The sequence below is a fragment of the Trachinotus anak genome, unplaced genomic scaffold (assembly GCF_046630095.1).
Source record: "Trachinotus anak isolate AG129_WGS33_773 ecotype Australia unplaced genomic scaffold, CSIRO_AGI_Tana_v1 ptg000005l, whole genome shotgun sequence".
In the NCBI taxonomy this organism is placed as follows: domain Eukaryota; kingdom Metazoa; phylum Chordata; class Actinopteri; order Carangiformes; family Carangidae; genus Trachinotus; species Trachinotus anak.
Genome location: NW_027273856.1, coordinates 6,865,926 through 6,879,085, shown reverse-complemented (window position 1 = coordinate 6,879,085; position 13,160 = coordinate 6,865,926). Strand labels below are relative to the sequence as shown.

Sequence of the window (13,160 nt, the reverse complement as noted above, 5' to 3'; positions counted from 1 at the left end):
ATCTTGGTTGCTTCTCGGCTTTAAGAAGTAAAAAAATTCTTAAAGCTGAATTTTAACTTATAGATAAATTCTATATTTATCTATACAATTGATTAACTCCCACCACTGCCAAATCTGACCCTGTCTCTTACACCCCGACCTCACACTTTGCCCTGATGTGAATTCAAAACATTTGCACATTTTAACAAGATTTTTTTTCAGCTTACCGTACGCCGTTGAAAAATGTAAAACAAATGTTCAGATAGCCCATTAGTTAGGGTATAACAGCCAACTGTTCATCTTTAAGTTGTATTCTTGGCTGTGGCTGAACTCCAAGTCAGTGTCCTCCTCCGCCTTGCCAGTGAACTGTGCTGATGTCAGATGCTGACGCCTCACACCCCTCCCGGTGTCCTCTTTGCATTCCAGACAGTCACAGACCCTTCAGACAGTCACAGCTCTGGCTGTACTGGGCTTCAGTGCAGCCTGGGATACTGACTCTGGTCAGGGCTTCTGCAAACTCCATCAAACCCAACGCTGTTAAAAATATTCTTTATTTTTTCAAAAGCCTTTCTGGATGGAACCAAGTCTTTAGGACTATGACTAAAATTATACTTCACTAGAAATGCATGCATACAGAAACCACAGCACTTTCACAGATCTAAAGCTAAAGCTGTACCAATTGGACTTTTTAGACCTTGAATTTTTTCTGCTATATATGCATCTTACAATAAGTGATCAACTGCGCTACTGTATCTTATAATCCAAGTGACCCACATTACATCAGAAAACAGCCTATGGTAATTACATCAAGTGTCTTGGTTGTCTGAACAATTTCACAAGTTCATGTTTGATTTTTTTTTTTTTTTTTACATCAAATTATGACTGACATTATCAGAACATTATCAAAAATAACCATGAAAAAAAATCAATCAGGATGCTGTGTTATTCTTGTCCTTACTTTATTTTCCTGAACTAATGCAGTCATCGAAATATAAACTGAGATGGTTTGTTAAACTATCTCCTGAGAGAGCCTATCATTACAGTCTTAAAGCACTACGCCCAACAGTGTTCACTCGCTTTTGTTGTAGTGCTTGATCTTTGTAGGTACAAATGAGCCACTGTTCCCTGAATTAAAGTCCAGCTGCCAAGCAACTTGGCAACTTAATTCACTAAATATTTGGGAGGATCTTGGTTACTGCCTAACCCACCATTATGCTTGCATGTTGAGCCACACCAGGGTGATGTTACGACACACAGCACAGCGTGACGCACTGTGTGAGTACACAGTCAAACTATGACTGAGTTAAATGAGTTGAAAGACAAAACCAGCATGTCATAGGGACAGGCCTGTGTGAGCAGCTTTTCTCCAGAATCAGAGGTTCAAGAGTTTACTTTTTATTCCCTGTGGATTTTATTTTTATCTGTGTTTCCCAAAACTGCCAGTAAGAAGGAGGAAAACAAAAACCTGTATAATGACATATAGCTTTTAACAACCATCTGAAGGCAAAAGGAGGTCGTGTTTTCAGTCATCAGTTCTTCTGCTTCACTGGTTACAAACTCCTTGCTAAGGGTCAAGGAGGTCAACTATTTTTCCATTCATTTAAAAGAACAGAGTTCACTTGAACAGAGAGGGTTAGAGAGAGGGTGAAAGATAAGTGAATTACAGACAGATCGCCTCTTCACAGCATTACCATATATGGGCATTACTCTATGGAGGAAGGAGGAAGTATGCAGTGTGCTTGGAGCCTCTGCTTTAGTATGCGATGGAGAAACAAGCCCAGCCAGGCACAGGCCAGGGCTCCATCACTGAGTGGAGGTCCACAACAATGTAACGGCTGTGAGCAGGACTGGCACAGAGCTATGTAAGTCCATTCACATCACTAAGAAAACACACACTGATGTCAGCATGGTGTCAGGGAGCTCAAAAATAGGGCTGACCCCTGTAAGTCAATTCTTCAACTGTTGAGCTGTTAGCACGCTTTTTCAGTCAGTCCTTTGTTTTAGATGCAATAAAACAGCTTTACAATGAAAACTACATTTGTGAAGCTTGTAATACATTTTTATTGAGATCCTGTCTACTCAGTATATTGTAGTGCTTTGGTTATTGTTGGTTTATAACTTTTCCTGGCTGTATTCTTTGGAGCATTTGCTCTAGAACATGTTTCATCTTGTCTTTAACTTGAAACGTTTTGGATTAAAAATATGCAAGGCCTCTATGCTGCAACACAGAGGCACAGCCCCAACAAACTTTTTTTGCATTCTAGATACTCATAATCATACTTTTTCAATACATTACTTAAAAGGTCCCATATTGTATAAAGGTAGATGCCCATGTCTGTTTTGATCATAAAGCAGGTCTAGGTTCTATATTAATACTGTGAAAGTATCAAAGCCTCAGTCCACAGAGAAATGCACACAGCCTGTATTCAGAAACTGAGCCTTAAAACCAGCCGTCAGGACTTCTGGAACTTTGTGATGTCACAACAATGCAGTCACTGCTCTCCCCACCCCGCCCAACTGGACCCACAATCCAATGTTGCAGGATTTGGTTTCTCTGAGTGTTTACCTGAAATCTGCTATATTTTTTATTGGATCACTCAGGAAACAGTCAGCCAATCAGAAGAGAGACTCTGCGCTGTGAGCTGAGGCTTGTAACTAGGGACAATGCCTTTCACAATACATGTAATTGTTTTCCCCATTGTTGATACAAAAATATAAGTGCAGCTTTAATATTCCTGACTTGAAAGAGCAAGAGAAGCAAAAACATGATTTTTCATTTTCTGTAGCTACCAAGAGCAGATATTCAAAGAATCTAATTGGTCAAGCAGAGCCATGGATTTTTGAGCAGGTATGACTGTGCATGTTTCACTCACTGCTGCACCTCACAGCACCAATAAAGATGCCCCATCAGACCTTTTTTAGCTCGCCACTTCCATTCTCTATTCTTCCTAACTGGGCACGAGGCCAGCAGCTCCCCTTCACTACTCCATCTAACCCTCTCCCACACAGAGGCAATGGAAAACAGTGACCCCTCAGTGAACGAGAAACACAAAGTAACTCTGACGAGGAGAGACGGAGCAAATCTTAAGGCAGGAATCCTGACTGCAATGGCATTTCTGTGCAGGCTTTGCATTTTCAGAGGACATTTTGTTCGCCTTCAAGTGTCACTGGTGAATGGATGTCTTTGTGGGGCAAAAGAAAGGATGAAATTGAGAGGAGAGACTGGGGGAGAAATAAACAGGAGGCACTGCTATAGACACTGAAAGAGGGAGAGATGGAGCGGGGGAAGAAAACGAGAGAAATGTAGGGAGAAACCGAAGCTTGCATGGAGGAGACACAGAAGACGAGGGAGTAAATAGATGGAGGGGGTGGGGGTGGGGGGGCGGAGGTTTATCGGAAAGCCTAGCTGGACAGCTGAAAAGCCAGGGTGAGCTCTATGCCATGTTTCGTGCCAGGGGGTGAACGTTCCCCCACTGCACAGGCTCCACCATTGTTGTTTCCATAACAGAGTGCCACGCCAGCAGCCTGAACACCACGCAACACAGCAGCAGCCCTCCATGTCCGGTGAAAACAAGCAGGGTGACACCAACGTAAAATATATATGCATATACACTGTCACTCTCAGTTGATGACATCTTACTTGTAGTGGGTCAGAGAGGGTCCTATAAGGGGCCAGAAAAAGAGAATCACTGATAAATCTTTAGTCTTCTGGATGTGTCCTTTCCAGGCCGGAGATCTGCCACCACCTCTCACATACACACCCAATACATTCAGTGGTTATTCGGAAAACCTCTGGGATGGGCTACATTATTGTATACTCTCTAAATTAAAGTGAGATTATTATTATTAGATTATTATGTCATTTTTCTTACAAATGCAATGGTAGTTCACTGCTACAGCCTTATTTTTATACTGGTATGACCAGCAACTTGTAGTTGCCAGTGGTAGAAAAATGTAAGACATTTCTGTATAAAAAAAAGGACATAACTTTTTTTCTTTTTTTTTTCCCCCTCCATGACCCATCTTCACTTGAGCTGCTTCTATGCTATGTTTCAACCTCCGTCATTCCCTTTTAATTGAGCCACTGTTCAGCAAAAGTTACATCAAGTCACTTTAAGAATTTGCTGAATTAAATTGGTTTAACTAAATCTCTAGAGAGAATTTGTTCAGAAAACACTTTTGAGGTAAGTTTAACACTGCATCTAATCTTTAAGATTATATACAGCAGAGGTAGGTTTATTTGTCGCGAACCATTGGGAGGATGTTTAGTACATGACTGTCTTCAGTAAAAATATGCAGAACATCAACTCTCAAGTGCGAGAGTTTCACCCTGACAGATGTGGAGGAGAGCCAGGTGTTGCCTGCTAGCTAGACCATGCTAGTGGTGTTAGCCCCTGAAACTGTAGGTCACACAGTGAATGCTAATAAAATAAAAACAGAGCTGGAAGAGCCAAAAGCTGCAATCACTCAGGAATTATACACTGCCCCAGCAGGCAATCCCACTCCCACTGAATGGACTTCTAAGGCAGCTACACAACTGTGTAAAATGTTTAATCTGCTGGCTCTGAAAGTCAGTTTAAGCTAATTATTAAATATGCTTCATGTACTGTGATGTAAAATTTTCCATTTACTTATTATTTGTGAATGTGCAGGTTGTTCTCTTCTGTAATAATGATGGAGCATTACCAACATTTTGACATTTCTTCTTCCTTTTGACCATATATCAAAGTTGCAATGGCTTCATTTTTAACTGCAAGAGTTATTACTGATGAGCTGGCTTTCAAAAAACAGTGACAAAAGTGTTATGTCTCATTTTTCCTTACTCTGTGTACTGAAGTAGAAAGCAAAAAATCCTGCACAGTCAGGCAAACTGAGGTTTAGCACCTAAAAGTTGGAAACAAATTGATTATTGTTTAGACAGGGCGTGGGATTTTTTGTTCGCTGTTACAGACCCATACTGCTCCTACGCACCTGCCTCATCAAATAGCGTACAAAGTGTTCTTCTGCACTGTCATACTACTGTGATTAAGTCTCTATACTTGATTATAACCACACCTCTATCATGTGTTTCTGATTCCTCACATCATACAAAATAAATTGCTGGGATCCAGTAAATGCAAAATCTGTGTAGTCCAATAGTGAGTGACAACCTGGACAGCTCCTAAACAGAGAAATACAGAGAGTTTATGTACCCATACTGGGTTACAAGTTGGCTGGCGTCTTTGCCCATGAACCAAAATGATAAAATGACTCCAAAATGCAACTTTCCATCCTGCCCTTCCACTCTCACTGGCTAATGTGTGGGGCTGTGCTGTTGACTCTGCCACATAAAGCCTATGGGCCACCTGTGCTGGCAGGACAGACAGAGGGCCTGTTGTCGCTAAATCCTGGCCCAGTGTCGGCTTAGCATGGGAATGCTGGGAAAGCTGGGGCCTGTAATAGCTGTTTTGCTGGATCACAGCACATAGACACAGTTGAGCACTGGTAAATAAATAAATAAACTAATGAAGAGGAGGAAAAGGAGGAGGGGCCAGGTGGGGAAAACTCAACGAACAGACAGAAAAACACAAGGCTGGTTAACAACAAACTGCGTGCAAACACACAGAAGGAAAAGTGCAGTCTCAGCAGTGCTGCTGCTACTGTGTCGAGACAACTGAAGGATTTCTGTGAATACTGTGAAAAATGCAACGTCAGCTCAAACATGCTGTAACCAAGTCCAGTGACTTTGCTTTGAAATCTGAAACATGCTACTGAGATGCTACAGCAGATGATGATTAATTTCCCATGGTGTGATGCAGCACTGTGTAATGTGGCTGCGGCAGCGATAGGACATCACACCCCAGTGATGTGACACCTGACTGCCTATTAAGGACTGTTTTTTTTAACAGTAACCGGATGAGACATTCGTGAACAGCTTTGCATTGGGATTAACTACCAATGCTTTTAAACATACATTTTTATAATGTGCAGGCAGCCTCCTGTGTGATGAAGATCACAGCTCGATCCCAACATTTACATCCTACTACTGTGGTATCACAGCAATGTTCTAACTGCCAAAGGCTCTAAGTGTGCTCAAAGTGGCAAACTATGTTGGGAGTCCACTGGGGCAGAGCTTCTAGGTCTGATGTGAACCAGTGACAGGACTGAACAAGTGTAGCCAACAACAAGAAGAGTGGGTGAGGCTTAATATGCAAACTCTGACTCCAAAATATGAACATCCAGACAGATACAGACATACAAATACAACTTTATTCAGGCAGACAAATGGCTTCGGTAACTACATCTATAAACCATTGTGTTGCTGATAACTGTGACTCAACAGATTGGTCACAGGACAGCCGATGACAAGTCATTGTATTCACAGTGACAAATGAAACCAGAGAGGCCAGAAACCTGCACGCTGAGGCCACTGAGGAGGCTTCAGTGATTGTAAACCATGTTGTCAGTCGATCAGGTTTAGCCTGTCGGCTAGACAACGCCTCTCAACCCCTTCACTGAAGGACACGTGCACTGTGTGTGTACGTCTTTGGATGTCCACAGACTTGCTTGATGTCTTCCTCTGCATTTTGCCTACCCAAAGCCAAAACACTGGTTTTGTGTTGTGGATAAAAACAAACATACAAATACATGATGCCTGCACAGACACAATCAACTGATGCCACTGATGGTTCATTTTTGACATGAGGGTTGATAACACAAAACAGCTACTGTCATTTACTTGTATAAGCATGTTTATATTGTTTATTTTACCATTGTTCATTAACATGCATTGTCCCTATCAAATACATAAATAAAATACTAAATGTTGTTGTTCCAAAAATAGTCCGATGTGTTCATGATCAACACTATTATACTGTTCTCAGAATGGATCCAAAGTTGTTTTGTCTTGTTGTCGTCGTGCATAAAAGAGACTCCCTAACATATGATATAATTTGACCAATCAGCACAGCCATCTGGGCAATGACCTATGTTGGTTTGTAAATGTGGTGTGGATCTACGTTATAGTAAAATGTCTCTGTTATTCTACGATGAACATGGCAGCGTGCTGCAGCGCAGCGGCTTCTCAGCTACCGATAAGCGTACTTTATATTGTTTATTATTCTTTATTATAGGACTTTATAATTTATGTATTATAGGACTTATTCTTACATCTACTGTACGCCGCTGGTCCTGAGGACAAATTTCGTTTCATGTGGAAACATGCAAATGACAATCAAAGAACCTTGAACCTTGATTTATTTGAAAAGTAGATTGTAGTCATCTTCAAGATATAAAACCATCAGACTGCCCTCCGCTAATATTTCCTTTTCATATTTAGTCAGTTTTCTGTTATACATGATGAAGTTTCTTTGATAAAATGTATATAGTTTGAAAAAAAACAAAAAAAACAAAAAAAAGAAAAACTTGTACTTGTGGCACCTTAAGTGTAATCCCAACATGAGTGCACCCAAGCAAGACAGTGGAAAAAGAACAACTGAGCTGAAAGTCTACTGTGTTACAGTATTCCCCTTTTTACACTGTACCCCTGTGTGTATGTGTCACCAAAAGGGTAGGTTAATTTCTACCAGGGACAGCTGTGCCTGCTGACATTTAATAGGAGATCAGAGAGCCCTCCACGTATGCGTCTGTGTCTGTGAGCCTGAGTATGTAGGTTCCCGGCTGGAACCACAGTTCATTGAAAAAAAAACAAAAAAAAACCAAGTGATCAACAGTTGAAACAGTTAAGGAAATCCTTCCCTACCCGAGGGAAAAGGTCCCTTTATTCTTGCAGAGAATAAAAAAGGAATCAACAGAGTGGCAAATGAACTGAACTGAATGACAGGAGAAAGCCACTGACAAGCCATTTAGTAAACTGCTAAATGAAAGAGGAACTGTAGATGTGATCTGCTTAAGTAAACTAAGACGAGGAATATCGAGGCTTCATCAGTAAGGAAAAGCCTGTGAGAGGTTTTTCTGTTGTCGAAAGGTCAAGCCTTAAAATAAAATGCAGCCCTTACGAAAACAAACTGATACACCAGTGACAATTTGAGTGTGTGTGCGCATTTGTATTCCTGTATGTTTGGCCCAAATATGTCTGCTTTTGTTAGACTAATGTCCCTTTGCCTTTGTTCTTCTTTTATAAAAACTGAAAATATTAACCAGTTGGCTCGGCCACCTGATACATGACAGAGGCTTCTCTAACCTGCTAAGTATGACTGGTTCTGAAACCGCAATACTTTTTTCATACCAACCACAGTGTGGCCACCTAGTTGAAGCACCTTGTGTCAAAAACTCAAGTGTGCGTTTCCCTCAGGATTTTTTAGACAGTTTTTAATAAGCCAGTCAGATCTTGACGCATCTCATCTTGGGTAACTGAGCCTTAAAACTTTGTGATGTCACAGCCTAACAGTCAGTGCCCTCGGCTGAGATCCTCTCTTCTGATTGGCTCACCAACCTGTTGTTGTTGGAGCTCAAGAGAAAAGCCTGAGAGAGGAGATGTAAAACTAAGAGACTGAAACTCAGAAAACTGGGATGATTTTTGGTACATAAAACCACAAATATATCTTCTATTGGATATCACCACTTTTAATTTTGGTTTTATGTTTTAGTGTGACATGGTCTTCATTTCAGTCCACCTGGTATTAATACCATGTTTTTACATAGACTTATAACACAGATAAACCTTTTTGATAAGAGTCCCTTAAATTAGCTTATTAAGGAATTGTGACAAAGACAGGTACAGGACGGGACATTTTACAGTTGAGAAATGAACTTGTTGGTCGATTTACAGCCCTGGCTCTGTTGCTTTGGTGTTGCTGCTGAAACTAGTATTAAAATATAAAACTTAGCCTGGAATAACATCAAGACCAATTCAAGGTTCTTTCATGCTAAACTATCAATATCAGCCTTCAGAAAACCATAAGCACTGGGTCTTTTTGGGTCATTTTGGACTGAAAATACCAAAAGGAGCCGGACGTACACAAAAGGAGATGGATGGTTGATGTATTCACAGATCCCATCTGGAAACTTTTAGGGCCTGATCTCTCCAATTTCCTTCACTGAAGTTTCCTAGTCACTGCATAAAAAAGCTCCACATGAAGCCAGCCTGTACAGTCCTGCCCAGCTGACAATACAGGCTCACACGGCTGTGTCACTGTACAGCTGACACTCACACAAAGAGCAAATACACATCATTATGTAATCAGTCCCAATCAATCCAGATGATTAAGTTATACCTACAAGCCGATCCACGGCGCGCTCATTCATTAGCATACGCAGACGAACTGGGTATGTTCCTTTGTGTGTGATCTTCAACACACTGAATCTGTGAGAAAATCGATTATGAATGTTGGTTCACAACTTGCCTTGGCTGTCTACGTGTTTACTGAAGAAACAGAGGGACACCATCTCTATGTTCTCAAGAAAATGTTTGACAAAAAGATCAGCTCACCTGTATCAGGATCCCTTATTTTGCACTGCTAAGAAAGTCATCCACTGCTACCCAACACATAACAATGGTGCGGGAGCAACAACAACGCTTTCTTCGAAAGTACAGAGGTTACCTTTGTGCAATATTATCAAAGCAAACCTAATTTTATCAGAGCATGCATATTAGCTACCTGAGTGGTAGGGCTGTGTATTGGCAAGAATCTAGTCTGCGCGGTAACTGCTCGTGAACGCAAATATCTAATCAGCCAATCACATGCCAGCAACTCAATGCATTAAGGCTTGTAGACATGGTCCAGACGACCTGCTGAAGTTCAAACCGCATCAGAATGGGGAAGAAGTGACTTTGAACGTGGCATGGTTGTTGGTGCCAGACGTGCTGGTCTGAGTATTTCAGAAACTGCTGACCTACTGGGATTTTCCCACACAACCATCTCTAGGGTTTACAGAGAATGGTCCGAAACAGAGAAAACATCCAGTGAGCAGCAGTTCTCTGGGTGATTTAACTGAGCGAGAACGCAACAAACGAATAGAGACAAATATCAGCAGCTGCAGCAGGGAAGCAAACACTCCCACCATGTTGTGTGACCAACAGGTGCATGCTGGGTCTGGCTAAATGCTAAAATACTGATGGTGGATCTCTCAGCTGCGACTTCTACAGTCAGTGAGGTGTACGCCACCTTTCTGCTGTTTCTGATCCCCCCTGTTGTGACTGCAGAGCTCACTCAGCTCAGTGCTTGAGAACATGGGGGAGCACAGTGAGACCAGAGAGGCAAAGTGGACTGGTTACATTTTGCATTGTAACCAGTCGTCCAACCAACAAATGACTGATGACTCACTGTAAAGCACCAACAAATACTGCACCGCCTGGCAACTTAGCATTTTGTTTTGTCGTTGACTGGAAATTTCTTGGTTACTTTTGGTGTGATTCTCACCCTGATTGGAATATATTTGAAATACCAATTCATACATACCTGCAGTTTTATCAGATCATCATCATTATCACCATTTACCCCAGCATGTATCATTAAGTACTGTTGCCCACAATAAAAAAATGATCAAGTCATTATGACTTTATATAATTACCTCACATAAATTGTTTCATCACATTCAGAACAGACCTAACGGTATTTTTGACAGATTTACGGGACTTTTTTTTATTGTATTTGTATTGTTGAAAGCATTATAATGTAGCAAACTAAAGAATGATGGCTTAATAAAATTACATAATATCGGAAATGTTCAGGCACCCAGATGCATTATTGTATGCAAATTCAAAAAGTTTTAAGCCCAGGCCCCATGGTACTTTAATGGTGTCTTGATTAGTATCTAAGCACAGTAGCCCTGTGATGTGCCTTCGCTTTTCAGCTGCAAAATCCTGCCAGATCAAATTTGAAAATTTGACATTTTGTCTTATGACTGGATAGAAATAGTTGGGCAACACACATACCTCCTAGAACAACGATTTTCGAGTTCTTGAAATTTTCGGCATACTTTATTCAGTAAGCTGCGTTATGTTTGAGGAGAAACGACAACTTCTGGGACTGCTTTGCCACAAGTTACCGCCTATCATTGTGTATTTTGTTGCGAAGAGCTTGTGGACACAGAGAATAGTACAACCGTTTTCATTATTGAGGTTTTTGGATAGTATAAACAACTGAGCTAGTCTTTTTGGATGCTGTATGACAGAGGGATGACACCACCCATGATGTAGTGCAAGCCCTGCAACATTTAGTCAACGATAATTTGCCACAGTTTCAGGGTTGGTGTCGGGGGACAGCAACCAACAGTCCTCCAGCTACAACTTTGTTACCGCTGAACCTTGAACCCACACTTTTACACTCAAAACTGAGTTTCAGAAAACACTCAAGTGTCGAAGACATACATCGGTATAACTAAATCCAAAAAGACACAAGGAGAAGAGGCGGCGGCTGTCTGAATGTGTGCCTGTGATTCGTATTACCGACAGACGGGACGCGTCCTGCTCGCTCCAACCCCTGCTAGGTTAGCAAGCAGAGCGGCCCGATTTCTGGTCGATTTCTTTCAAAAACGGAACCACAATAACACTACAGGACTAAAGCCGCCAACAACAGGACCTTATTAACGTAATACGGCTGCTAACTCACCCTCTAGAAGCCTGGAAATCAGCGAGTCAACGTCCAACTCCCCCTCCGCCATTTCTGTAGCGAACAGCTCTGCCCGCCGCAGTCTGGAGCAGGCAGGGAAGGCACCGCCTCAGCGCACTGAGACGCTCCGCCAACGTCCTCCCATTCTCGGGCCTCCCATGTAGGACTACTGTGCTGCCTTCAAATGCCTCTCGGATAGTCTAGCTTCTATGACAGAGCTTGGGAGGAAAAGAGAGCTTTTAGATAGCCGTCCAGAACTTTAGTGTCTAGTGTCCCCCCCCCCCCCATGTGATATTTTTACCTTGAATAGTATATACAAAAAAGCATATTACATTTCCAATTACATTTTTATTACCTTGCTATTGGTTTCCGAAATTACTCACGCTTTTGTACAGTAATATGAATATTTTTGTCAAGTGCTTGAAACAGCTGTGGTCTTGCTTATGATTCATCTAACTGAAAGCATCAATGAATGTTAAGTACAAATGCATTTAATGAAATGCATGACATTTATGCATGGATGTTTTTATCCGTGCAAAACAACCAAGATGCAATGCAAAAACACAAAACTGCTACAAAAAAACAGATCTATATCTGTATAAGTTTAGACCGTGGGAGGATACCAGAGAGCCTCAGTGACACCCGCGCAAAGAGGGGGCAACATTACAACTCCAGTCCAAAGTGAAATGGTCAAGTCCCAACATCTCAATTTTATGCAACATTTTTGCTCTTTTCTCAAGTCGTAATACAATTTCCGACAGCCAGTGAAAGCCTCAGCATAGGGCATCTGCAACAGGTTATTGTGCTATTTTGATAATAATAACAAAATAAGAATAATAAAATAATAATAATAATAATAGTAATAATAGTAATAATAATACATTCAGCAGACAACTTTTGCAACAATTTGATATTTCAGCTCCTTTGATTTACGGTCACAGAATTCACAGATTTACATTTATAATAATAACCTGTGCAGACATGCATGCATTCATTAGCCAGTTTTATCAACATAAAACTAAACTTGATATAGTGAAAAGGAAACATAATTAAGGGCATGACACTAACATGAAGGGAGAAATGCAGAGACAGCAGATCCTGATTTATTCGCCTGCAGTGCCCTCTCCTGGTCACAATATGTCAGAATTTGTTCGTTCAAAATTTTCAAATAAACTGTTTTTTTTAATTAATATTTAGTCCTTAAAAATAGAAGACTTACATTGTCTTCAGTCTGACAAATAAAATAATGAACAAATAATTCATATTAAGAGGTAGGAGATGTTTACTGTCAGTGTCATCAGTGTGGAAGTCTGGAACAGTGATTTCTTTTATTTTATTTTTTATGAATCAGTGGGTGAAAAATAAAGATTGTCATAAAAACATGAAAAAAGGACAATGACAAGTGGATGTTTTACATAAACAGGTGTGTTCACAGCAAAAAAAAATAAGAAAAAAAAAAGAAAAAAGAAAGAAAAAAAAAGAAAAAAGAAAAAGCCTGAGAATAAACTACCAACAGAGATCGAGACAGATCCGGTCTACAGCTCTCTTCCAGGTTATGACTAAAGCCAGAAGTTATGTTATTGCCTCTCCCACTCACAACTTACTTTTCTGTTCCTTTCAAGTCCGTCA

The 13,160-nt window shown here is 40.9% G+C and overlaps 1 protein-coding gene across 1 annotated transcript in view; it reads right to left on the bottom strand.

Moving 5' to 3' along the window:
• Positions 1-11,692, bottom strand: part of LOC139621505 (serine/threonine-protein phosphatase PP1-beta catalytic subunit) — a 28,652-nt gene extending 16,960 nt beyond the window's left edge. The window contains exon 1 of the mRNA XM_071478074.1: positions 11,532-11,692. Within this exon, the coding sequence (XP_071334175.1) occupies positions 11,532-11,583 (52 nt within the window). The 5' untranslated portion in view covers positions 11,584-11,692. The remainder of the gene's footprint in view (positions 1-11,531) is intronic.
• Between the last annotated feature and the right edge of the window lie 1,468 nt (positions 11,693-13,160).